The sequence below is a fragment of the Struthio camelus genome, chromosome 14, assembly GCF_040807025.1.
Source record: "Struthio camelus isolate bStrCam1 chromosome 14, bStrCam1.hap1, whole genome shotgun sequence".
Lineage (NCBI taxonomy): Eukaryota > Metazoa > Chordata > Aves > Struthioniformes > Struthionidae > Struthio > Struthio camelus.
In genome coordinates this window covers 13,947,980-13,972,233 of record NC_090955.1, presented here as the reverse complement: position 1 = coordinate 13,972,233, position 24,254 = coordinate 13,947,980, and the positions used below count along the sequence as shown (strand labels likewise).

The window sequence follows — 24,254 nt, the reverse complement described above, 5'->3', positions numbered from 1 at the left end:
ATTGTTCCTACAATTAATTGATGAGACCTGATGGGAAGAAATGGAAAACAAACCTGTCAGATCCTTGCCAGGTCCTTCTCAGCTACTTTCAGAGTTATTATGGGGCCATGGAACTGAAGTGCGATTCAGGCTGGTCCAAGTCCTATTGACGGAAGTATTTGGAGAGCTTTGCATTGATTTAATTTGTCTTTGAACTGTGCGTCAGGACTAGATTAGCATAGAATGGAGACTCTCTTCAGCAGCTTGTCAGCTGCAGAATTGTGATTGCCTTTTGCTGCAGATGACTTGCTTTGTGTTGTTTGAAGGAGCAGTATCTTGAGGGGTTGTGCATTGGCTAATAATTGAAATAGAAGCAGATACAACAGGATATCAGATACAACCTGATCTCTGGTTTGGGATGGCCTTAATTAAACAGATAGGGTCTAAAAGCAGTCAGTCAGTCACCAAAGAAGCACAGTTGCCACTACTGTGGCAACCCTTTAGCTACTGATATCCCTGATTGCTACTGACAACTGAATTTCTTAATCTTCAACACAATTTAGATTCTTTCTTTGGGTTCCAAATCGAGTATATGTGTGCTACATTGTGATGGGGCATATTCAGGCATTCCTTTCCTCGTAGCAATGGCAAATGACAGCTCCCTTACATGACCACGTCTACAATTAATAAAAGCAATAAGAAATGTTTAGCTCTTCTACTAAAACCTTGGTTCACTTTGAGATCACAGCACAGTATATCTCATTCAATGGGCTCAATTTCTGGCCCAGCATTTAGTGATTTTCTGGCAACAGCCTGCTAATTTTGCTTAGCCACTAAGACTGGGAATTATCTCAGCCAGCCCTGGTCATCCAAAAGCATGTTGTCTAGGATTATTTGTATAGGCTCTTCCTACAGCCAGCAGAAAGTGAGTACCACCTCCAGAGCCTGTCCCCTCCTGTTGTGTGTAAGTGGGACAGACAGCCATCTGGAAATGCCTCTCTCCCCCAGATTCCTAGACAGGACAGACAGTTCCTAGATTACATCTTTAGACTGAATACAAAGCTTTCAGGCTTCATAGTGGTGACAGGAGTTCCCTGTGCTTTCTATTTTTCAAGGGCAATCTTCCACAACGAGTACCATTATGGGTCTGAAGACAGAAGGGGCTCTTTCCTTGGCAGCCTGCTTCTGTAATTGCCATTAATGTTGCTTAAAATTGCTGTGCATCAGAAGGGTATTAGAGCCCAAGGTCTTTTAATGCTTCAGGAAGAGGATCCCAGACTGAAAGCAGGACGCTGCCCTAATTCACTTGTTTGTGTGAAAAATGAAATACGTGCAGCCAGTGCACGTGCCAGAATCTAGAGGCCCCAAAGAGGAGAGAGGCTTACAAGTTTAGTGGCTTGGGTCAAGAGCGATGCAGACGGCAGACTACCAGTCCCTGTTCAGCCATGGTCTTGAAGCTCTGTGGTAGGTAGTCTGAATCACTCCCCTTTCTCTTAAATATGGATATCACAGCCAAGGTTGAACACATCACTGTATCAAGCAATAAAACATTTCCCTTGAAGAAGTAATGATTTTGACTGTAACTTCAGGCAGATACAACGCATGAGGTAAAGCCAATTTTAATCTTGGTGAACTCTGTCCATCCATTTGCACAAGCTGTGAAGCAAGGCTCCCTCTGAGCAGAAGCAACAAGAAATCACTGAAGCTGTCAGAGAAACTGTGTGGTAAGGAGTTCCTAGAGGTGGCCGTGGAATAAGAGGCAATGACCAAGAATCATATTACCGCGTACATGAAGTTAGGGCTGGAAACCCTATGAGGCTAAATTTCTTACCAAGTAGAAGGGCAGCGTTAACCTATAGATCACACTGGGCAAAGGTCAATTCATTTCATTTTTTTTAAAAGAGATTTATTAACTACATTAAAGCTTCCAGAAGGCATATTAGAAAATGTTCAGGACCTTCCATCAATGCCTTTGTTATTGAATAGCCATAGATATATTTGACAGCACTAGAGAATATTAAAAACACAGCAACAAAGCCCTAAATATATTGAATAGATTTTGTTTTTCAGAGAAAATGCAAGATACAACAGAAGGATAAAATTCAAGTCCTAGTGAAGTCAAAGACCGAACGCCATTGCTGTTCAGTGGAATGAAGGATTTCAATGAAAAGAATTTGCACAAGACGACACAAGTGAGCGGGGGATTCCTTTGCTCAGCAGGCAGGCTCTCAGCACCCTTTCCCCGCGGCTGATGACTTCCTTCGTGTCAGGGGCCGAGGGGCCCAGCTCAGGGCAATGGATCCCATTACACTGTAGAATACCTAAGGATTATTCACAGACACGCTGATGCCTGTAGCTGCTCTGTGCTTCAGTTCTTCATTTGTACCATTAATTAATAATAATAGCCCTTACTGTGCTGTTAAAAGAAAGAAAAAGCATGGTAAAAACTGTAAGGCACTCAGATATTGGATAATAAGGACTATCTAACCTCTCGGGGTAAGTTTTAAAGAATTTTGCATGGTTTGAATGCTGCTCAAAGTTTAAGCAGTGACGCATAGCACTGCCCTCTCATGATCTGCCCTTCTCAGACAAAGGGACGGGAATGACTCCTGTGGTATGCAGGCCCCCTGCAGAATGCCACCTTTCTCGAGGCATTTTGCTAAATGCAGAGGTCCCCGGTCAAGCCAGGGTGAGCGACCACAAGTCAGCACCTTCCTAGCACACGCCTCTTCACAAGGACTGGCTGCCTTGCTGCCACTTCATGCACAGGCATACACTGCCCTCCTTTGGTTCAAGCGGCTCTAGCTTATTTTGTATTTAAATCAAGCATAAGATCTATTTTACATTTCCATGAGACAGAAATGTATGTCACAGTGCAGCCACCAGTGGAAGGCAGCATCAAATCCTGGGATAGCTCCGATGCTGCAGTCCAACACGCTGAAGACGAGAGGCTTCGATCAGGCTTGAGGGCACGAGCGAGTATAAGTGTTTTGACTGCATCATGAGACGATCCAGCCATCATAGTACTTTATGCACAGCCCATTCAAGCTAATGGAAGGGCTCTGCATTGACTCTGATGGCCATCGGCCTATTCACCAAATAGATCTGTAGTACTGGGAATAAAAGCGGAGCATGGGTTACACTCACATTCAACCTCTAGGAAATGGGAAATACATAAGAAAAATAGTGCAGGACATGCAGGACCTTTGGTATATGAATGGATACCACACTCTGCGTCCTGAGCACTTTATAAGCAACTAGACTTGTTTCTGTCCTAGTCTTCTCCTAAGACAAAGAGGAGGATGTATATGGCAGAGCATAAGGCAGAATTTAAAAACCTAGTGTGATTTCACAGCTAGAGTCAACTTAAGCAACTCAGAAGTAATCTCCTGTTCAGTCCATTAGAACAGGTTTAAACTTCATTTGTGCCATTCACTTCCGTCTTTAGTCCTTCTCGTTCATCTCTCAAAGGTTCCAGCTCAGGCCCATCCTGTAGGGTTTCTTTGTTCCAGTTACTTCTACCTTCATTTTCTGTCCTTACAATTTTAGGATTCTCTTCTTTTGCCTTTCTTTCCTTCTCCTCTTTGGCAAGCATACGATAATTATAGTAATTCATGATGAAGAGGAATGTTCCTGCCAAGACCATCACAGCTCCACATTTAATGAACATATATCTATAGTCTCCAAAGGTATCAATAAGAGTTCCTGTAAAATATGCATTAAAAAAGAAATTTAGAGATAAAGACAAGAATTTTGTGTTTGCAGTTCCTAAATATAAAGGGACACTCCTGCGGCATGCGACAATCTTTATACTTCTGATATGTTCAGTTCTGATCCTGCAAATACTTCACACGTGCTCCACTTTACAGTCTGCAGGTAGCTACATTAATGTCAGAGGTACTATCAATAATTTGTACAGTTAAGCAGAAGGGGACAGAGAACCTACATCGTAATCTCTGGATTTTTCAGGTACGTCTGTTTTTCCACCCAGAAATGAAAACCCCAGGTCACTTAGCCTGCACACAGTCCCTCTACTGATTTCAGTAATCGCCTATAGGGTGAACGACATTTGTCCAACTTGTTAGTCCTGAGGCTGCCAACAAAAGGGGCAGCTTTCAGGAAGACCTTTGTGAGGTGGACATCTGGCCACTGCGACTCATCTCAGACTACTGACTAAGACCCACAAATTTATTTTACCACGGGTCATTCACCAGCATCAGAGGGTACTCAGCTTTTGGTCACAGCTGCCCTTTCTGTATTTAAACTCGTGACCTGAAGGTGAAAAGGCACTGCGTGGAACTGGAAAACATTAGTTCCAGGGAAAGCAAAGATGATGCTGTAAACGTCAGATAATTTCAGTGCCAAGACAAATGTGACAGGTTCCTCTCAAAGGTTAATGCCTCAGCTACAGACTTACAGAATAATTGAAGGGAGATGACTTAATTGAAATGTCAGTGTTCTCCATTATGTCAGAATGTAATGCAAACGTTATTGGGATTATGATCCCGAGTATTAATTCCCATTTACCAGAGCAACGTGGACCATTCTTAACATCCTAGATACTAATTAAAGTAAGATCTACTTCTAACCTGGCCTTCATAGGAGAAGATACTCCTGCTTGAAACTGACCCATCAGCCATTAGCTCCCCTGACTTTCTGGAATACGTTCTCCTCCTTAAAAAGAGGACTTCTTGACTGACTCTTAATGCTGAAAATCTGATGATTAATTATCCCACCACATACTCACATTAACAAGGGATTTTATGGCCACTAAATAGATTTACTGATTGCAAAAATAATAGTTTTAACTGTTTCGGGTCAACAGTTCTTCTTGAATCATTCCTACATCTCTTGGTACACTATTTTCAATGCACTGTGTTTTTCATGTTACTCATGAAACATCAACCAAATGCTAATTGCAACAATTTTTCCTTTTCTGCTAATCAGGATGACCTAGAGGTCTCCTAAATAGGTTTCAACAGGAGTTTTAATGAGTAGAGTATTGGAAAATTCAACACTAGGATAGTCTCGCCTCTTCTCCTTTGAGAATAAGATAAAGTCATAGAACACACTGGGAACAATTTACTTAGTTCATTAAAGCAGAACCCTGCAGTAGGTTATTAAAATGCCAAAGGACCAATAAATTTGCTGCTTATTAAAATGGTGGGGAAAACCCTACAAAACTAATATTGCTGAGTATTACATAGAACTGTTTTAGCCTCATTAGCAGTCTTTGGTCATTAACTTAATCTTCCACACAGAAAAAACTCAGAAAATGGTCATTTTTAAATCGTATTTTCTTGTTTGTCATTAATTAAATAATGAATCTCTAAGAAAACAAGAGGATACAGCTGCTTCGGTCACACTCTGTGAGCTACATGGTAATACGAAGAATTAAATGGCTCTGCAGATGTGTCATATTGAATAAGAAGCTTAGCCAGCTCAAGTCTTGAATCCAGGAAATGGATTTATTCTGCTTTCTGTCTGTGCAGTTTTTAAACTTATTTGGAAACGCTGTCACATTCAAAAGAATTAGCAGAGTTAACCTTTACATATCCAAATACGTACAGAACACACAACCTAGTTAAGTATTTTAACCGTACAGCACACCTAAAGGTGACCAGTTAACAAGTCAGTTATTCTAGCTTGCATATAGGTGAAATGCAAATTTGCATACAGAGGATGATATCTATGAAATGCAAATTTGCATACAGAGGATGATATCTATACACTAATAGGATGTCACCTCCAAACCCATTTAATCCATAGCTAAGTCAGATTGAATTTGACCCTACTAGAGTCTACTAGACCCAAATATTAGGTCTTCCAGATATGGTGTGTTCTTCAAAGACAAAGAATTGAATGTGCTATAGAAGGAAACAAGACGAGGCTCCTAAAATCACAGGAGCTCACTGCACCGCTTATCTTTCTAAGCGCAGACCATGAGATAAACAAAGGATGCATTTTTCACAGGTGAGGAAATACTCCACAAGAAGAAGAATAGAGAGCTCAGAAGAAGAATAGAGATCTCAGTCAGTTTCATAATTGCTTTTTACTCTATTAAATATTCTAGGACACTACATTTTTCAATTGGTTAAAAATAAAAAATAAAAAAACCCAAATCTGCTCAAAACAAATACCGTACCACCAAAAATAAACTCATTTTTATTTTTGGAGCAGCCTCAAAACTATCAGATGTGCTGAGATGACAGAAATCCATAAATGGAAATACTCAAGCATTACCTTCACTGTAAACTATTGTGACCAAAATTAAAATATTTACATGAGATTGCTGGATCCAGCATAGCCTTAGAGACAAATAGTAAATATTAATTAAGAACCTGGACTTGAGTCAAGAAGAGGATTTCGTAGTGCTTCACTTAACTTAAATTATGGTGGCCTCCAGCCTTTTGCAACAGGCTTTCCAGGAGAAATCGCCTGAAGTGCACGTTCCTTTGTGAGTGCTAGTCCCACTGTACAAGTTCAGTTTAAGTGTCTGAAAGGCTCAGGGACTAAACTCCTCCTCCTGCATCCAGGTCACCCCCTAAATTGTTGACTTCAATTGGAGTACTACACTGAAAGGAGTAGAGAAGAAATGCTGGAGCAGAAATTTAGGACCTGCATTCTCTGTCTAGTTACTAATGGAAAAAAAGGGTGAGAAGCAGGGAAAAAACATTTAGAATCACTTCTTATGAACTGCGTTTGCAAGAGGACAAACATAGGCCCTTCGAGCGAGGAAGGACGTCCCAGTGGAATTAAAGGAGGAAACACACTCACCTCCAATCGGTGGCCCAAGTAGGATCGTGCAACACTCCGCAATGGTGACCAGGCCAACGGCGCTTGTGAACCGAGCAGCTCCCACAAGGTCCATGAGCGTCTCGAAAAGCATGGCACAGACCATGCCAAAGGCCAAGCCGAAAAAGATGGAGTAAACGACAAGCCCTGTGTAGCCTGAAGCCAGGGGGCACAACAGATGGCAGGCACCGTTGAAAGCAATAGAAAAGCTGAAAAAATATTGAATCCTTGGCCTCACCCACTTGCTGTTCGCAATGATGCCAGTGGTAGGCCTGGCGATCATATCTACGATGGCAAGAATTGAAAGGAGGAAAGCGGCTGAATATTCATCAATGCCAATGTGCTTTGCATATGGTGCCAGAAAAACAATAGGGGCAAAAAAACCCAGGAACATAAGCACATTTCCAATTAAGTAAATCAAGAACCCTCTGTGCTTAAAGAGGGAAAAATCAAGGTACTGATTGATTTTTTCACAACAGTCCTTTTCTTCTTCCTCTTCCACTTTGGTCTCCGCAGGGACGTATGTGGGATTGCTCATTTCCACAGACATCTTAGTGACCTCTTCTTTTGGAGCCTCCTTCCCTTCCTCAATCATCTGGTTTTTGACCGACTGTTTGGCCACCCCCACGGGCCTGAAGAGAGCTCCTGCCACACAGCAGTTTAATAAAATTGCCCCTAGAATTAAAAAGCTGCCCCTCCAGCCAAAATTGTCAAAAAGGACCTGGTTGAGAGGAGCCAGGGTACAAAGCATCACAGGGCTCCCTGCCATAGCAAGGCCATTTGCGATGGGTCTTCTTTTTAAAAAGTATTTCCCTATGATTATCACAGCTGGCTGGAGGTTGAGAGCAAGGCCAAATCCTGCAATGGAGAAAAACAGCTGAGATACACAAAGGAAGATTTGAGACCCTTTTATCCTCAGCTCACTGTTTTAGGTAAATTCATGGCGGCTCTTCAATGTGATAGCCTAGATGGAAACTTTGCTCAAGATAACCCTAAACTCCTGGCTGCTGAATCTGGGGAACTTGACCCCAAAAAGATGCTTTGGGTCACAGAACATCCCTCCCTTTGGGCCTGCAAACCTTCTGGGTGGCAAACCTGACCTCCAAGAGTTTGCTTTGTACTGAATCAAAACTACACCCTTAACCAATGCTGGAGGGCACGCAGACCTCCCCAGAAATATAGCCTCAGCCGTCTCTTCCACTACTTATGCGGTGACATGAGCAACTCAGGTCTGATGCAAAAGATTAAGAGGTCTGAAAGTACACAGCAAAACAGCTACTGAAGACGGTAATTAAACAGGACCCTAGAGTGTTTCTTTTAATTAAAATTTATTTTTCTTGCATTTAGATATATAAATGGTCTCATAAATCTACTTTGCTAATACGGTTAACTAGCTTTTCTTGTGCAGGTAAAATCTCAAAGTCTGAAATTTCTGGGGCTCTGCTGCAGAGCACCAGTAAGCAATCTCTCTTTTCAAAATTTCTACATGCTGCTTTTCTTTAAAAAGTTAAATTAGCAGAACTTCATCAAAATGACATTTAAAAATCATGCCACGTATTTTCTGCCCTATCATCCAGGAAAGAATGAGCCACATTAGAACAAAGCAGAAATGTAATCCTTGAAGTGATTATACCAGAGAACATGAATCCTGAAAATAGGGTCATGCAGACTTTTTTTTTGTTCATTAGTCTATATAATTAGTTTGTTTAACTGTGCAGTACATAATTAGGCATATTGCTTTACAGAAGAGAATTTGGAAAGGTCAAGGTCCTCAAAATTAATTAAAGAACGCTATCATTAGTAGCTGATATAACAGAATCCAACTGATGCAGCAGAATTCAACTGATGTTGAATAGCTTAAGTTTGAATGTTTTTACAAAATTATGTCTTTTGCCAAATCTAGGATTTGTTTATTAAAAATGACTCAGAAGCGTAAAGCACTGAAAATAATTTGAAAAAAACCAGAACATATTAGCATTGTCTTGGGAGGAGACACATTCTGAGCATAAAATTTTTCTTCTAGATGGTCCCTGTATTTGGTAGGGCATATCTTTGGGAAGTACACACTGTACATCACACATAAGGGATCAAATTCATCCCTGTGAAGAGGGCCAACCTGGGAACCACGGAGGCAAAACAGAGCATTAGTTAGAGAATACCTTCGCCAGCTCTCAGAAATAGGAATTAGTTTCACCTGAGAAGATGCAATACAGTGGATTAGAGTTTGCTTTAACTCCATATTTCCCAGGGTGCTAGGTTAGCGCAGGAATTGAAAATTCATTTTCACAAAATCATTTTCGGTAAGGATCTACCACATGCAGTGGCCAAAAGAACCCCTCAGAGGAGAATGAAAATTAGATTGGCTGCCAGCTACCCACTTAACCAATAATCAACTAGAATCTTTTATTATGTGAACATTAATTTGCAAGTCAGACATATCTAATTTAATATTACCTCATGCTCTTCCCATTAATTAAATTTAGAGAGTTTCAAATTGACTGACTGGAATTTCAATTTACTTTAAGCTTTTGGCTGACTTCAGATGGAAATATTTATATCCATTTTATTCCAGTTTGCGGGAACTATAGCAGCATTCCCATGACTGAAATTGTTCCTCAAAAAACCCCATTTTCTCCCCAAGGCGTGACAGAGAGGCCTATTGGTCATGCCATATGAACAGAATTAGGTCTGTGCCACGGGAACATCTTTCCCTATATTGAATGCATCTCCCTCATTACCAGAAGTTGGAAATAATTGGTGCTACAGTACTGCATTGCGTAGCTATTGATACTGTCCATCCTTTAGTAGCTCTTCAAGGGAAGAGCCCACTAGCTATTTCAATGCTTAACATTGAGACCCGAGGCAAAGCCTTCGGTGTCCTCAGTCAACAGGCTTCATCCTCGATCCCTTTTTATTTTGTTGTGGCCTAACTGATACGGATTGAACTAAGCTCTGACTAATTGTTATCAGCTTGTCTTTAGCTTTGAAATTTGCTGCTTCTGTCTCAGACAGGAAGAAGGGCCTGAGTGCCTGAAAGCCTATGTCACACATCCGAGCTGGCAGTCATCCAGGACACCAGCTTGAAAACCCCATTTCTTCTTTGAAGTGCTACAGGGAAACAAACCATCACTGCAGAAGAGAACCTGGCTTTTACAGCATATGCAAAAGAAAGTGTCCCCTGCAGCCCACAGCTCCCTGCCACCAAGGACAGCATTGCTTCAGACCTGCCTCTGACAGTGGAGCCAGGCCCCTGATCTGCATACAAATGGAAAAGACACAATCAAGAAAGCAATTGAGACTGCTGTGTCTAATCCCTCCACCGTAAACAGCTACTTCTTGCTCTGCTCCTCTGAAGAGATTTCGATTAATATGCCAAAGACACAGGACTGCAGCAGAGACCTCCTAGTACCAACTGTCTTGTTTTTATTTCCATCCCTGAGAATTACATGAGCACGGTCTTTCACGTCAGTGTGTTTCCTTTTCAGGCTACTAAGGAGGTGGCTAGAAAAAGCCTGATGTTTACAGGTTGCTTTTTATTCATCGCAAATTGCTTTTACAAAAGTCTCTCTCCTCTTACAGTAACGCTGTCTCAGCCATGTGATCAGCAAGCTGCTTTATATAATTGTCCTTGAATGCTTCCATGTTAGACCTGACCAGGAAAAACACTTCAGGCGTAATTAGAAGCATTAAGCATGTTAGCAGAATCACAAGTGTCTCCCTCTCTTTGTCAAATTAATATTCTTTCCCTAGTACACACGCCATGCCTGGAGATGACGGCTTATTAGCTAAGACTCCATCCATACAGATGTGGACACTCAACATACAGGAGGGAAAGAGGTCCACAAAGAAAAATATGCTTTGCTCTGAGGAAGCTTCACAGCACTGGTGACAAAGGGAACACAGAGGCAGCTTTCGCCTGGGCACTCTGGCACGGCCAGAAGGGTTACGTGTGTGTTTGTCATGCACAACTCGCATTAGCAGCTCTCTGGGGTGGGCAGCAGGACCAGATTTGCACAGATATTCAGGGGCCAAAGAAGAGCAGCAGCATCCTCAAAAACCCAAGGTCCACTGGGGTTAGGTACAAAATTCCCTCTAAGCCTTTTCTTAGGCACAAAACTACCCTTGAAATTAGAACCTGGTGCCTTCCCACGGCTTTATGCAGCACCTGGAACAGTCAAAACTTGGTTGGAGCCATTGCATGATACATATATCACAATTTTTTGCCTCCATTAAGAAGTAGTTTTGTTTCATAGTTGTCCTTACAGTGGGTAGTGTGCCTCCAAGTCAGCTGGCTGGTGCGGACCAGCTGCAGATGTATATTACCAGTAGACTTCACTCCACGCAACGGGGACAACTGCCTCACTCCCCCAAAAAGGCAGTTAGTACTGCTCCATGTCTGAGCTTTTCTACTCACCAAAATGCATATATTAACAGCAAAGAATTTATGTTTTCCATATGCTAACCTAGTGTTGGACAACTTGCTGGAGGACCATTGTTTAGAAGGGAATGCTGCAGGCCCAGGCACCGACAGATTACTTCTAAGTTTATCCATAGGAGGCATTGGCAATGTTTATTTCTTGTCACTTTGTTTCTGGATTCTCTTTCAAGGAATCCGCAAGATTTATTCATTAATAGCAGAGTTTTATCTAAATACAGTGGCTCTCTGTAGAAAGAAAGGGGCTTAATGGAAGGAATCCTACACGGGCATTTCTTTGCCACTGTGCAGATTTCATAAAGCAATGTTGGTGTAAGAGAACAGGGTGACAAACTTTCTGTTCCAACTTACTTTGTTAGCAGTCAGTTTTATTGATTTAAACGTTGAGCTCATACTTTTCGTGTTCAGATAGCACCAAAACCCAATGCAGCTGCAGTGACAGGGAGAACATTCATTAAACCACACACCTTGCAACCTAGAAGGCCAATTTTGAACTCATTGCTTCATCTTTTGGGGCAGATGCTGTAGTTACACTGGAAGAAACATTGGCTGTACCTTTGCCAAAATAATCAGAATCATTGTAAGCATTCAGCTTACAATTAAGCATCTATACTCACACAGATAAAGGACTCCAATCCAGCTGCCTTTGAAGGCAATGACCCAGCACCTGCAGACTTTAAAGGTCATGGACTGAGGCTATACCTTCTCCTGTTAGAGTTTTCAATATGGAAATATATATTTCGATACGGAACTTCAATAAGGAAATAGAGTTTTTTTTTTCAATAGAGAAAAAATGAACTATATTTCAGGGAAAATATTCCACATTTTCAACACACTCTAGTGGTTATTATTTTCAGATAAATAATCTCCTAATGTTACAAACAGCCAACCAGCAAAAAAAAAAACCCAAGAAGCCCACCCTCAAATCTCATCTGCATTTCATATATCTCATAGACAGACTATATGGACATAGATAATCATAGATAATCAATAGGGTTGCTGGTGCTTTCTTCTCAGTCGTAGAGAACTCCTGTCTGCCCAGGGCAGAGCGCAGCAGGGCCGAGGGCACTAACGACCACCCTTACCACTGCCACTCATCTGCAAAGAGCATAGCCCACGCTAAACTCTCCCCCTCGACGTTTAGCAAGGAATATGGATTTTAGCAAGAAATACGCTCTTTGCTAAAACTCAGCTGGAGCAGTTAGCAAGTGAAGGCCCTTATTCCACCAGCTTTTTAAACGCGCACATCCCCTGGCCTGCCTGGGTTCCCCTGTTGCCTTTGGCCGAGGTATGCAAGGAAGGTGTCAGAGCAGTCGGAAGTGAGCCTCAAGTGCAAGGAAAAGGAGATGCTTTCTTCTTACCTGTAATGAAGCCCACGCAGATGTAGAGTTGCAGGACGCTGGTGCAGAAGGCAGCCGAGACCATCCCTATGCCACAGAGCAGGCCTCCGAACATAACCACGGGTCGGCTGCCATAGCGATTTACTAAAATACTGCTTATAGGACCTGGGGAAAAAGTGCAAAAAACCCAAAATGATCTTTCAGGCAGGTATCCTCTGACAGAAGGGCATGTTTGATACAAGGCAAGCAATATCAGTGCCCTTCAGCTGCTGCTGATGGCTTCTACAATGACTTCAGAAACAAAATGGAAAAAGAGACCTGTACCACAGGGAGTGCTCTGCTGAGATGGCAGCGATGTCTCATGTCACATGGTGGTTATGTGCAGTTGGTGATGGTCCCTGCCCCATGGACTTTAAGGTGTCCAGAGAGAAGGAAAACAGCAATACCAAATCAGGTGAACACATGATTCAAACAGAGGAATTTCTTGATTTATTAGGATGCTAAACCATGCACATGAAACACTGGTTTGTATTACGAGGTTGATATCATGAATACTGTTCCATTTGTAATGCCTCTATTTAATGCAGTTCAGTACTGCTGACCAGGACTGATGCTCCAACAGAAGAGTTGTTAATTAAATCTTAATAGCAGCCAACGTAGATGGAAACAGTTTGGTATGATGAATTAGCTGGAGCTCAAAAAAAACCAATTTGGTCGTACGTTACTGTAAAGAGGTAGTCCAGGAAAGTACAAAATTGTGAAAAAGGGAAATGGCAGAACAAGGAACGTAGACACTGAAAGGAAGCATCAAAATCTGAGGAAGTGAAACACGCAGGCAGCTTCAGGCAGAAGAGGAAAGAAGGGAGTTCTTTCGTATAGTAGCCTCAAATAGCTGGAGGACCAGTAAAAATCAGAATCATTGAATAATTTATGTGAGAGAGACCTTTGGAGGTGTCTGGTCCAATCCCTGCTCAAAGCACAGCGACCCTTTAAGTTACATCAGATTGAGAAATTAGAAATAGAGAAAGCAAACTGAGCAGGAAAGGGTATTTGGTTCAGAAGACAAGCTACAAGAGGTAGGAAAAAGATTCTGTATCAGTCCAAAAACCTTGAAACAAAATGCTGCAAAAATGGTATGGGAAATGAGGCAGGGGTATTCAAGCAGCATTTACTATCTTTTCATATGCCTAGTATTTATGGTGCTTCTCAGTACCCAGCAATCGTGTTTCTGAACCTAGTGTACCTGTTTGCTTTCACTCCTGCAGTTATCAGTAGCTCATGGTGTCCACATACAGCACACTGGGGATGGGTATTTTAAGCTTACGGGCATCTCTGAAGAGTTTGACTATGGGACCTACCTCACCATAAAGCAATTAGGCTGGATATTTTTCTTTGATTAAAAAAACTCAGCTAGAAATAGAGCCAGAACTCCTTCCCGACCCTGGATACTCCAATGCACACAGGACCTGAAAACCCCAGTATGCACTCAGTGTGCCAGACAGCATCCAAACAAGGTCTTAGCTGTCACAAAGTGCAAGAATAAAACATGGTAGGCATGACTGGTTTAATCTAGGGAATGACGCCTATCAGTACATCTGTAACATGTAAAATACTTTCAACTAGACTCGTGTACGTTCAAACACTAATAAATGAAATACTTGCAAGCAGAGTCCTAGCAACACTCCAGTAACTGCGTGATGTGTGAGCCAGTCCCACAGTACACAATATTCAATTAAAGCATGTGTGAGGATATAATTATGCAGCTGGTTTTGTCTCCTAGCCCTGTAACTGGATTCATATGTATGCATTTCTTCTGTGCACAGCACTACAGAATTCAATGAGAAGTACTGGGGAAAGAGATATAGAAGATACATAAAATATATAAGATCAGCACAGAGGGAAACAGGCCTCTTTCTCACTGAGCTTCCCCTGGACAGGATCTGGACTTGCATGACGCTTGAGTTTGTCTCAGAGTGTGCTGTATTTCAATAGACTGAGCCAATGTTCCTCAGTAAAGGCACCAACCCATTCATCTGCAGCCTGAGGGGACATGAGTTTTCCATTTTTCAATTTTCCACATGTCCGCGTTGCTCCAGAATCAATCTAATAACCCAAATAACAAAGTGTGCTTTCAATTCCCTTCTCCTGCTAGAAGGATTCTTTCACATTAGGCTTAAAACTATGGGACATCATAGTTCGGAGCAGAGCACGCAAAGCCTGTAAGGTTCCTGCTAAGGCCCCTCTCCTACTCTCACTTGGGGGCAGTCCCTGGGAAGAGAAGTCCCCGCTCTAAGATGTGAAACAAAATGCTCACATACACTCCACTCCTGCAGTATCCACCATGGGAGAAGGGACCATGTTCCTCTCATTCCAGCGCATAAACCATCATGCTTGTTTCACCCATCAATACGCATGCGTTTGTGCCCTGACGGTGGATGGTGAACCGGAATTGACTGCAGGAGGGACACACGCTGCTCTGCCTTCCCCGCTATGGGGACAACCCAGCATAGAGACTGCAGAAGATATAACAGCGGTGGAGAGAGAAGTCAAAAGCTCATATTCCAGTGGGGGGCTCAGCAGACGAGAGCATCCTTCCTTTATGATTGGGACAGCCTTGATGAAGGCACCGTGTCCTTAACCCACAACCAGTAACTTGTTAGGCTGTGAGACTGTAATTGCTCCCACGAGGGTGGCCCTTTTCCTGTCTCTGTAGGCCAGGTGTGACATTCAGTCTGATCTCTCAGCAGCAGCTTTATAGCAGGTCTGCAAGATCTTCAGCAAACAGACTTCATCTTTTATAATCAGAGCTATCAGCTTTAAATGAGGATAACCAGACCCATTTGTTTGCCTGGCCTGATGCGAGAGCTGTGGTCCCAAAGGCATTACCTGCTTGGCTGTGCCATGTTCGGCAGGGAGTTGTGACACACTTAGGAAGCAACATAAGCCTTTTTCCCTCATACTCTGAAACCTCAGCTTGAAGTGCAGACCTTTCAGCCTGCTTTTCTAAAGAAGCACGGCTTATGGGATCACCGCACGCATGTGCAAGTGACTGTGTTTGAACTCACTGGCCAGCTTCAACCATCTATGACTGAGGGTTGGAGACCTCTAAGATACTAAACTCAGCCAGTTAGAGGAGAAAGATGGAAGCAGAGCATCTGGACTAAACCTTTCCAGGCACTGCACACCGCAGGCTCCACAGAGAAGGCCATTACGAGTCCTCTACCTGCAGGAAAAGCAGCAGCTCGACCTCAACTAGATACCAGAGAACCCAGCCCAGCCCTCAAACACCTGGGAAGCCAAACTTCCCTGAGCTGCTGCTCCTAGAACCAAGGTTTTGTAATAGTCCTAAGCAGACCTTTCAAATGCACTGAAGCAACACAAAATCACATCCCCAAAATTACTTCCACTTAAGTCATTTGGCGCTACAGAAATTTACAGGCAATCGTCCATAGACTTTAATGGAGCAGGCTTTCAAAAGCTGTCCCATCTCTGCAGAAACTGGAACACACAATATGTCACATTGCTGTGCACACTTCAGTACGCATGACCAGCCAGTTTGGGCAGACATGCAAAGCACAGGCACGCACACCTGCACCTGGCCCAAATGTCTGAAGTGATCTGTGTTACACCAAACAGGTCCAGATGCACCTCTCCTGCCATCTAGCCACATGCAACCTGGGGGACATTCATATGACAGCTAGCCATCAAACATTAGGTAACTTTAACAGCACTGTTCTGGGCAGTTTCAGAAAACATTGAATAGCTCAAGTCAGGGCAGAGGAATTAAGAAGAGTGAACAACAAAGCCAGGACCGCAGTTGGGGGAAATAGGAAACACGATTATTGCTTGGCTTGGAGCTATTGCAAAAATTAAAAGTGTGACAGCCTCTGGAAACACAGTGGAATTGAAAAGTGGGACCTGTCATCTACCAGTTATTCAGCACGCATGAAAAGAATAAAGATGCTGTATATTACCGCACAGAAACCAATTAAGGTAACAGTGTATGCAACTCGGATCCCAAGGCACCTTTTCTTGCTAACACTCGCTTAGTCAAATGTGCAGGAACCACAGGCTTCCTGTCCTGGAAGCCAAACTAAAACATCCTTACTTCCTAGAAGTTGAAGGCATGTGAAGCTAAAAGGAGTCAGGGTGATTTTTGTCTCTTAATTAACAGTCAGGTGAGGACTGGCCAGATAAACAGCTGGCCAAGCTCTCAGAAAGCCACCATTTACTTGGCATGACCTTGCAGGATCAGCAACGCAAGCGCTGACCAATTCCCTGAAAAGTCATGGTGAGGAGCAAAGCCAGGCTCCGCCGCTGAGCATGTTGCCGGTGCAGCGCTCCCTGCTCCAGCGCCCAGACGCCCAGGGCTAGCAGCACTCGGCCCGTGCCAGTCAGGACCAAGATGCCTGGCAAGTGCTAGTGAGGAAACTGGAAGGAAAACTGAATCATTGCCTTGCACCCCAATACATTACAAGGACGAGACTGCTGACATAGGGATGATAGCAGCAGGTGTTTTGCGGAGGGAGGGACAGCATTTCCAGGAAACGACACAGCCCATCGCACGACCCAGGAAGCTGCCTCCTCCTCATGAGCTAGGAGGCAGCTCAAGCTTTCAGTCTTGGTGACGGTTAATCACCCACCACAAGGCAACAGATGTGAGACAACAGAGTGCACACGGAGCTGCTGAGCCTCAGTCTGCTACCGACGTGCCAAGTCGGCACAGCACCACTGCTGCCAGCACTGGGGTTTATGATACAAATTGGAGGACAGGCCAGAGATACCTGTGGAGGTATCACCCAGAGCAGCACAGCACTCAGCATGGGGTACATGCCAGCTAACTCAGCCTGATGTCTCCCAAGAAGCATCGCACTGCCATACCTGGAGCACTGCCGGGTCCCGAGCCAGCACAGACAGGCTGGCACAATCCAGTGGGAATGCTCAGAAATGCCTTGTTTTACACCCAGAGTCCTGGCGGAGCAGGGTGCACATGGAGTAGGTGCTCTGCTTGCAATAAAACACCGCAGACTAGGGAACAACACTTCATGCCAAACATCCCCTAAAGATGCTGCTGGGATTGTAGCATCCCCAGAAGACTGATGTGGTGTAAAGCACTATCCTCAGCCCATATAAATCATGCTGGTTTAGTGCCTGTCCAGTATAAAGCCCCTTTTCCTCATACCTGTGGCAGATTTCCATTCATCGTTAGCTGGTACATGAAAGGCCATGCCAAAGAAGCTGATTTTGATGGCATGCAAAACACAGTAACTCGCCTGTGGGAAAAAAGGCAAGCCCTAAGTCATTTGTTAGCTTGTCCAATTACTTTTCACCTTGAGTTCTGAGTTTTCAGAAGTGAAAAGAACCCTTAAGAGGAGACTGTAAGACTGGAAAGAAAATGCAAAATACCCTGGATCATCATCTCCTCTGCAAAGCCAGGCCATCTTATCATTTATTCTCTTTGAGGCACTGCCCTGAACTGTAATCCAGACAGGATCAGAACATAGACTTGGCATTTAACAAGAAATATCAATCCAGATCAGCTCTAACTCCTGCAAGTACAACAGCACTAAACAGAGGCACCTGAAATTGCCTTTTTGTTTTTATCAATAAGAGTTATTAATTTTAAATGAGCTGGAAAACTTTCAGTTTTGGTGCAAAACACCAGTATATTTTTAATAAGCACTCTATTTAAAAATTCTTCTCTTCTGTACTTTGGACAATACATATGCTTTATTTGTAAGGTTTGGTTTGTAGGATTTCTTTAACTCACAGAAGCATCGTTCCCAGTTTTCAGTGGAGGCTGGCTCAGATGAATTTCTGTTGGAATATTTCTCCGCAGAGCTTTCAGACAAACAGCAAAGAACTAAGATCCAGAAGGACAGACCCTGAAACTGAGAGACCTCCATGGCACACGGATAAATCCCATGCTTCGCAAGACTGACCTTCTGGTGGTGTAAGGCGGCACAGAGCCAGTGCAAACATTGTATTTCTGTTGGTACAACCCTGGGATGGCCATGGAGATGATAAGAGAGACTCGTAGCAGCCCTGCACTCTGCCCTGGACCCCTGTGGCGGCAGATTCGGGACCACGGGTCCCCAAGGTGCACCCCAGTTGCTCCCAGTTTTCCCTTCCCCAGTGACCAGCGGCTCTGAAGCAGGCAGAGCTCTTATTGCACAGGGGGCTTGGCCAGCACCAAAAAAACTGCCTAGATAGTTAATATTTTTCAAACTGCTTGAAAACACAGATAATACTAAGGAGCTCAGTAACTATAGGGAGTCAGTTGGGACATGAGGAGTGCAGCATACTCAGCTGGGAGGAAACAGGGGGAAATCATTTATACTGATAAAACAAAGTCTATTATTACGCTCATAGTAAAACAACGACAGAAGCAGTCCTGCAATTTCCTCAGTAATAATCTCATTCCCTCAGTGGAATAACAACACTGCCTTTGGCCTTGTAATTTATCCACCAGGGTATCAGCCTATTGTAACAGAGCAACCTTCTCATTACCCCTTAAATGAAAGCAAGTGCCCCTGTATTATTAATATGCTGCTAGAATATATCAGCCTCCCAAGGCAGAGCACATCAGCATTAGCAATCAGCACCCATTAACGATACGTGTCCTGAAAGGAAGGAAAATACGGGCATGGTGACATGTCAAAGCAGGGGGAAAGGGATGGCATCTTAACACCTACAACTTTGCAGGTTTCCTGCCTTGCTAGAACAGAGCTAAAAGGCCCGGGACTCTGCGGGCTCCTGCTCTTACGTGGATACTCACACAGTGGCAAGCAATCAAGGCGCTGTAGCTCGGGGAACTGCTGCTTGCCAGCTGACCTGTGGTAACTGACCCTGCATTCATCTAGTCCAATTTACTGGAGAAGTATTATTAGTATCTGTTAATAATACAGTATAATGGGTTTTTTTGCACAGGGAACAGTTGAGGTGACGGTCACAGTAGCAAATACCCCTCAGCTAGTCCTCAGAGAGCAAACTCCAAGGACCAGTCCACCCCTGAGCCTCCCTGACACCTTATGATACTATTAATTTGCACTGCAAATAATCATTTTTTAAATAAGCAGCCATAAGTCCAGCACACATGACAGCAGCCCAACAACTAACAGGTCTCTAAAAGCTGCCTCTCTTCCCTCCTCTTGGGTGAGGAAAGTGGCCTGTACATTGAAGGGGACAACAGCATTGCTTTTAGAGGCTAAAGCAAACGCTGCAGGGCAAGGCAATCTCAGCACGACCCCTTCACGATCAGCACAACCCAGGCATGGGGGAGACTGTCTGGACGTGTGCTACTCGATCATCAAACTGCTCAGTTCACACTCTATGGCGCTGATCTCCAAAGCAGGATTGGACCAGGAGCAAGCTGAGAAGCCTGGGGGGATAATAAACGAAGTGAGAAATGAAGCTGCAGCAGCCCTCCCTCCCTCTTCCCTGCACCCACCAGACATGTCCTTGGAAAGCCAGAGTCTCTGACCTCCCAGCAGAACTACATGAATTTGCCACAGCAGCATCCTGATTAGAAAAAACAAACAATCCCCCCACCACACACACACAAAGGAGAAGATGGCCAAGCTTCAAAGAGACAAAGCATCCTCCTTCTTATCCAGCCATCTTATCTGATCAGCGCCTCAGCATTTCAATTTCCAGATTACACAGCTGACGTGCTTTGGCCCTGCGGCGCCCTGAGGAGCCACAGGCCAACAGTTCCCAAATCGGGGCTGGAGCCAAGGTCCTTTGTGTCACTTCATATTTAGACAACGAAATAACTGCTCCTGCAAGGGGATGGCGTCCCAGGTGCTGAGCACGCAGCTGCTCACGCTCAGTGGTTTTCCCTGGGCTGCTGGTTTGGATCACACCCACACAGCAGATCACAGCCGCTGACCTTCTGAAGATCACGACTTCAGGTTTTTGAATTTCTTTCCCATGGGTTTTCTTAGCTAACTTTTTGCTTTGGCAGAACTGCAGTCTTTTATCTGAGAAGCTCCAGACTCTCTGTCTCCATTTGAAGTCCAGCTGCAGAACGTGAGTTTCCTACGCTACCAAAATACCTACCCCCTGAGATCAGGAGTTGTTTGTTAGTGGTCTTAACACACTGGCCCTACAAGCAAATCAGCAAATCAGGGCATGTTTATAAAAGGACTTTGTCCATACCCTAGCATTTCTCCATAATTTGACCGAAAGACCAGTTTTGTTGGGGGGACCATCCAGGGGCAGAATAACTGCAATACTGCCAGGTAGGGTGGCATAAAAGCTTTCACGCTCCTTCCTGTGGCAACACACAACTTTCATACGGTACTGATTGGTGGAATAAGCTTTAACACATTCACACTTTACTTGCTGGAGTGGATTATAACTTACTCCTGGACCTAACACCTGCCTATGAAGCATTAGCAACCCCCCAACCAAAACCCTTTGCTTTCTTCTTCCTAGTTCTTATTAATCTCTGCTTTTATTAAGTCTATCACATCTCTATTACTCCTGCCTAGTGACCTTGCTAGCTCCAATGAAGGACGAAATGATAAAGCTTTGTGACCAAGTCCACGAACACAGAAATATTTCACCTGAACCTATAGTGCTATTATTGCTTTTAACTAGAACAGGGCTATTTAAAAAAAATAAAAAATATAAGCACATATGTGGTGACCTTGTAGGGCTTGAGTGCTCTCCGAGAGCCAGTAGAAGTATATGAATCTGCAGCGCCATCCATTACAGGAATCAAATAATCCTTCACCCAGCTTTCTTAACAAAATCCAAAATCATAAACAGTGCTGCTACACTCAGGACCGTGCCGGCATGGGAACTCATCGTTTCAATGACACAGGGAGTCAGACTAATGCTTGGCGGGATGCCATGAGGTGACCACAGCATGTGAGAGGGTAATGACCAGCACCATGGAGCTGGTACACAGCGACTGTCTGCCTAGGCCTGGGACACGATGCCTGGCTGCCCACCAGGCGTAATGGTATGACAGGATGCTGCATATCCATGGTGGATAAACAGATAACTCTTGTTTTAACCTAACAAAATCTCCGGGCAGAAAAGCATATGCCCAGGCAAACCTGTAGCCCTATTTGAAAAGTTTTGATTGAACTAATATTTAAGTGCTTAATTTGAGAGAGCTGACACATGAGGCATTATTGCAAATATCATCTGTCCTTCTCCCATCCTTTCCTCACTCCTCTCTGTTGCAACCCTTACGTAGTACTACGGGTTGATTAAGGAGGTGGCGAATGCCATTTCAGACACCCTCAGGCGAGCAAGACGTCCCACAGGACGGTCAGATAAGACACGGCTCCCAGAAGAAGCAGCTCCTGAAACACCCACGGCACCTCAAACAGCACAGAATGCCTTTGCTGAAGAGACTGAACTGAACTCAAAACGCCTCAAGGAACCAGTGTCCCCAGGTCATCTCACATCTGTCCCAAAGGCGCGCATTCAGTGAGGGGTCTCCGCAGCAGCTCCAGGCAGCAGACGGGGCTCGCAGAGGGCAGACAGGGAGCAGAGGCATGAGAGGCCACAGCACTCACTGCAGGAGAAGCAGTCAGTGGCAGGGCCAGAGGCTCCCGGTGCCCTGACCCCTGGGACGTGCATGTCCTGGAAACACTCTGAACCAACCGGCCATGGACACTTCTCCATGAACCGCTGCACAGAGCACAAGAGAGTGGAGGACATCACTACAGTTACAGGCTACTGAAGGGGATGAGACAACAGGCTACGACTTCTGTCAAACATGGCCTGGCTGTCTGAGCTGCAGCCCCGAGGATTGCACGCACGCTTGCTGGTTCCACACACGAACAACAACCCTCATTCCTGCCCACAGTGGTGGCATTACGGGAAAGACTGGAGACCAGCCCGCTGTGCAGTGCAGATAAGCACTGCACATGTGTACCAGTAAGTGCTGAGCATCTCTGAATGCAAACTGTACTGACCTTTTCGTTTCTCCATTAAGTCCAAGTTACAGAAAATGATCGAATCCCTATGCTGCGATCACCCAAGCATCATGCACAGGGATAACCCCTCTGCTTTTTAGGAGTGAAGCTACTTGTGTGACAACTTGCAGGCTCAGGGCTTTGGGTTTCTTAAATAAAAAGTGAGAGCTGCTGTACATGCTGCTGTAGCTCACTTCTCAGCAACAGGAGATGAAAACGGCAGTGACAGTGTGTGAGCACAATACTCCCAAAAGGACTCCTGCCATGGAAAAATTATTTCTTAAATTGGACAGCAACTTTACAGTCTCTCCTCAATGTATGCAACCTGCTATTACACAAACGCAGGTCTCTTTCCACCGCGAGGAGGGCTCCCATCAGTTCAGGTCTCTGAACAGAAAAGTCACTGCAAAATGCTGGCAGTTCCCACTGTAATGGCCAATGCACAATACACACAACTTCCCAGGCATTGCCAGGCACCCCCATCACCAACCTTTCAGTAGGAAATACAATCATGAAGTCAGGCTCCACCAATCAGCAGCACATCCTGCCCTGGCCCTGTGGACCACCAGGGACCTATCATAACCAAAAATGGCTTGAGGAAAGCTTGCACCTCCTAACCTAAGCTCTGATTCTCACTTGCTGTTTGTCCTTGACAAAAAATAAAAATCAGCTCCCCTCCTGTACCTCAGTTTCCCCTTTTAGTGCTGTGGTACTTTACAATTATTTGTAAGCACTCGGGATGGGTGGAAAGCCTTGTGTGAGGTCTTCTCAAGTGAGAGGAAGATTTTGAGGAGGTTCGGACCAGACCAGAAGAGAACATGGGCAGTTTTGATAACGTAAAAACTGCAGAATCAAACTCATAATTAATATTGCTTTATGTCAATGCATGTTGTAAGGTCCTTTCTAAACCTGTCACTGCAATTTATCATTCTAGCAATGTAATACAATATAGCTATAAAATCCTGGATTAAATGTTCAAGGTCAATTGTCAACTTTCAGCTTCTCAAGAACAGTGCAATCTCTCCCTTGCTGCTTTAGCAGATGCTCTATTAAACAGTTACAAGCTCTGGGAGAAAGTTTCTTCAGAGAAAAGAATCAATTGTGGGGCATCTCCAGAATTAAATCTGCACACTTTCATCCAATTTCAAAGTGATAAATAATAAATAACAAGAGTAATAAGCACTGGCTGACTTCAGGATAAGGTTTTTAATTCCAAAACATTCTCATTTTTGTTGTGCTGTAAAAGGTGGCTCTATGTTTCTGTCTTTACAAAACAAAGTGATTCCCTAATTTTAATACAAATCTGGATATGTAAAAATAGCCTCTTGGATAGTTATACAGTTTGGGGCTGTATAACAATAGCATACAGAGGGACAAAGACCAAGAATCCATTGCTTTAGAAACTGATTAAAAACAATGTAAGGTCCTGACACATCTTAAGGTTTTATATATTAATGGAAAACAGAAGCAGCAAATACCTACATCTACTAGCTTTATGCAAACACACACATAAGGCCTAGCTGCACAGCAATTGCAAAAGACAGATCCTTTAAAATTAGAAAAGAAAAAAGGTCATACTTCTTCTACTATAGCCATGACTACTCAAGCTTATCAGCTGAAATGACTCTGTGCCAGGATTTGGTCTCTGAGTTTCACTCAGACGGCTTCTGTTGTTTCATTACAATGATGAAAGGATCATTCTGGCCACACAGTCATCATAAAAAAACCTGAAAATGCAGATATTGTCCTAGGTGTTAAATTATTCTC

The 24,254-nt window shown here is 43.9% G+C and overlaps 1 protein-coding gene across 11 annotated transcripts in view; it reads right to left on the bottom strand.

The window, feature by feature from the left end:
* Positions 1-1,855: 1,855 nt before the first annotated feature.
* LOC104146584 (monocarboxylate transporter 2) overlaps positions 1,856-24,254 on the bottom strand; it is a 46,708-nt gene continuing 24,309 nt past the window's right edge. For all 11 annotated transcript variants that reach the window (XM_068907755.1, XM_068907756.1, XM_068907761.1 and 8 more), the window contains 3 exons: positions 12,571-12,714; positions 6,757-7,632; positions 1,856-3,684 (listed from right to left, as the gene is read on the bottom strand). In XM_068907755.1, the coding sequence (XP_068763856.1) occupies positions 3,392-3,684; positions 6,757-7,632; positions 12,571-12,714 (1,313 nt within the window). In that variant the 3' untranslated portion in view covers positions 1,856-3,391. The remainder of the gene's footprint in view (positions 3,685-6,756; positions 7,633-12,570; positions 12,715-24,254) is intronic.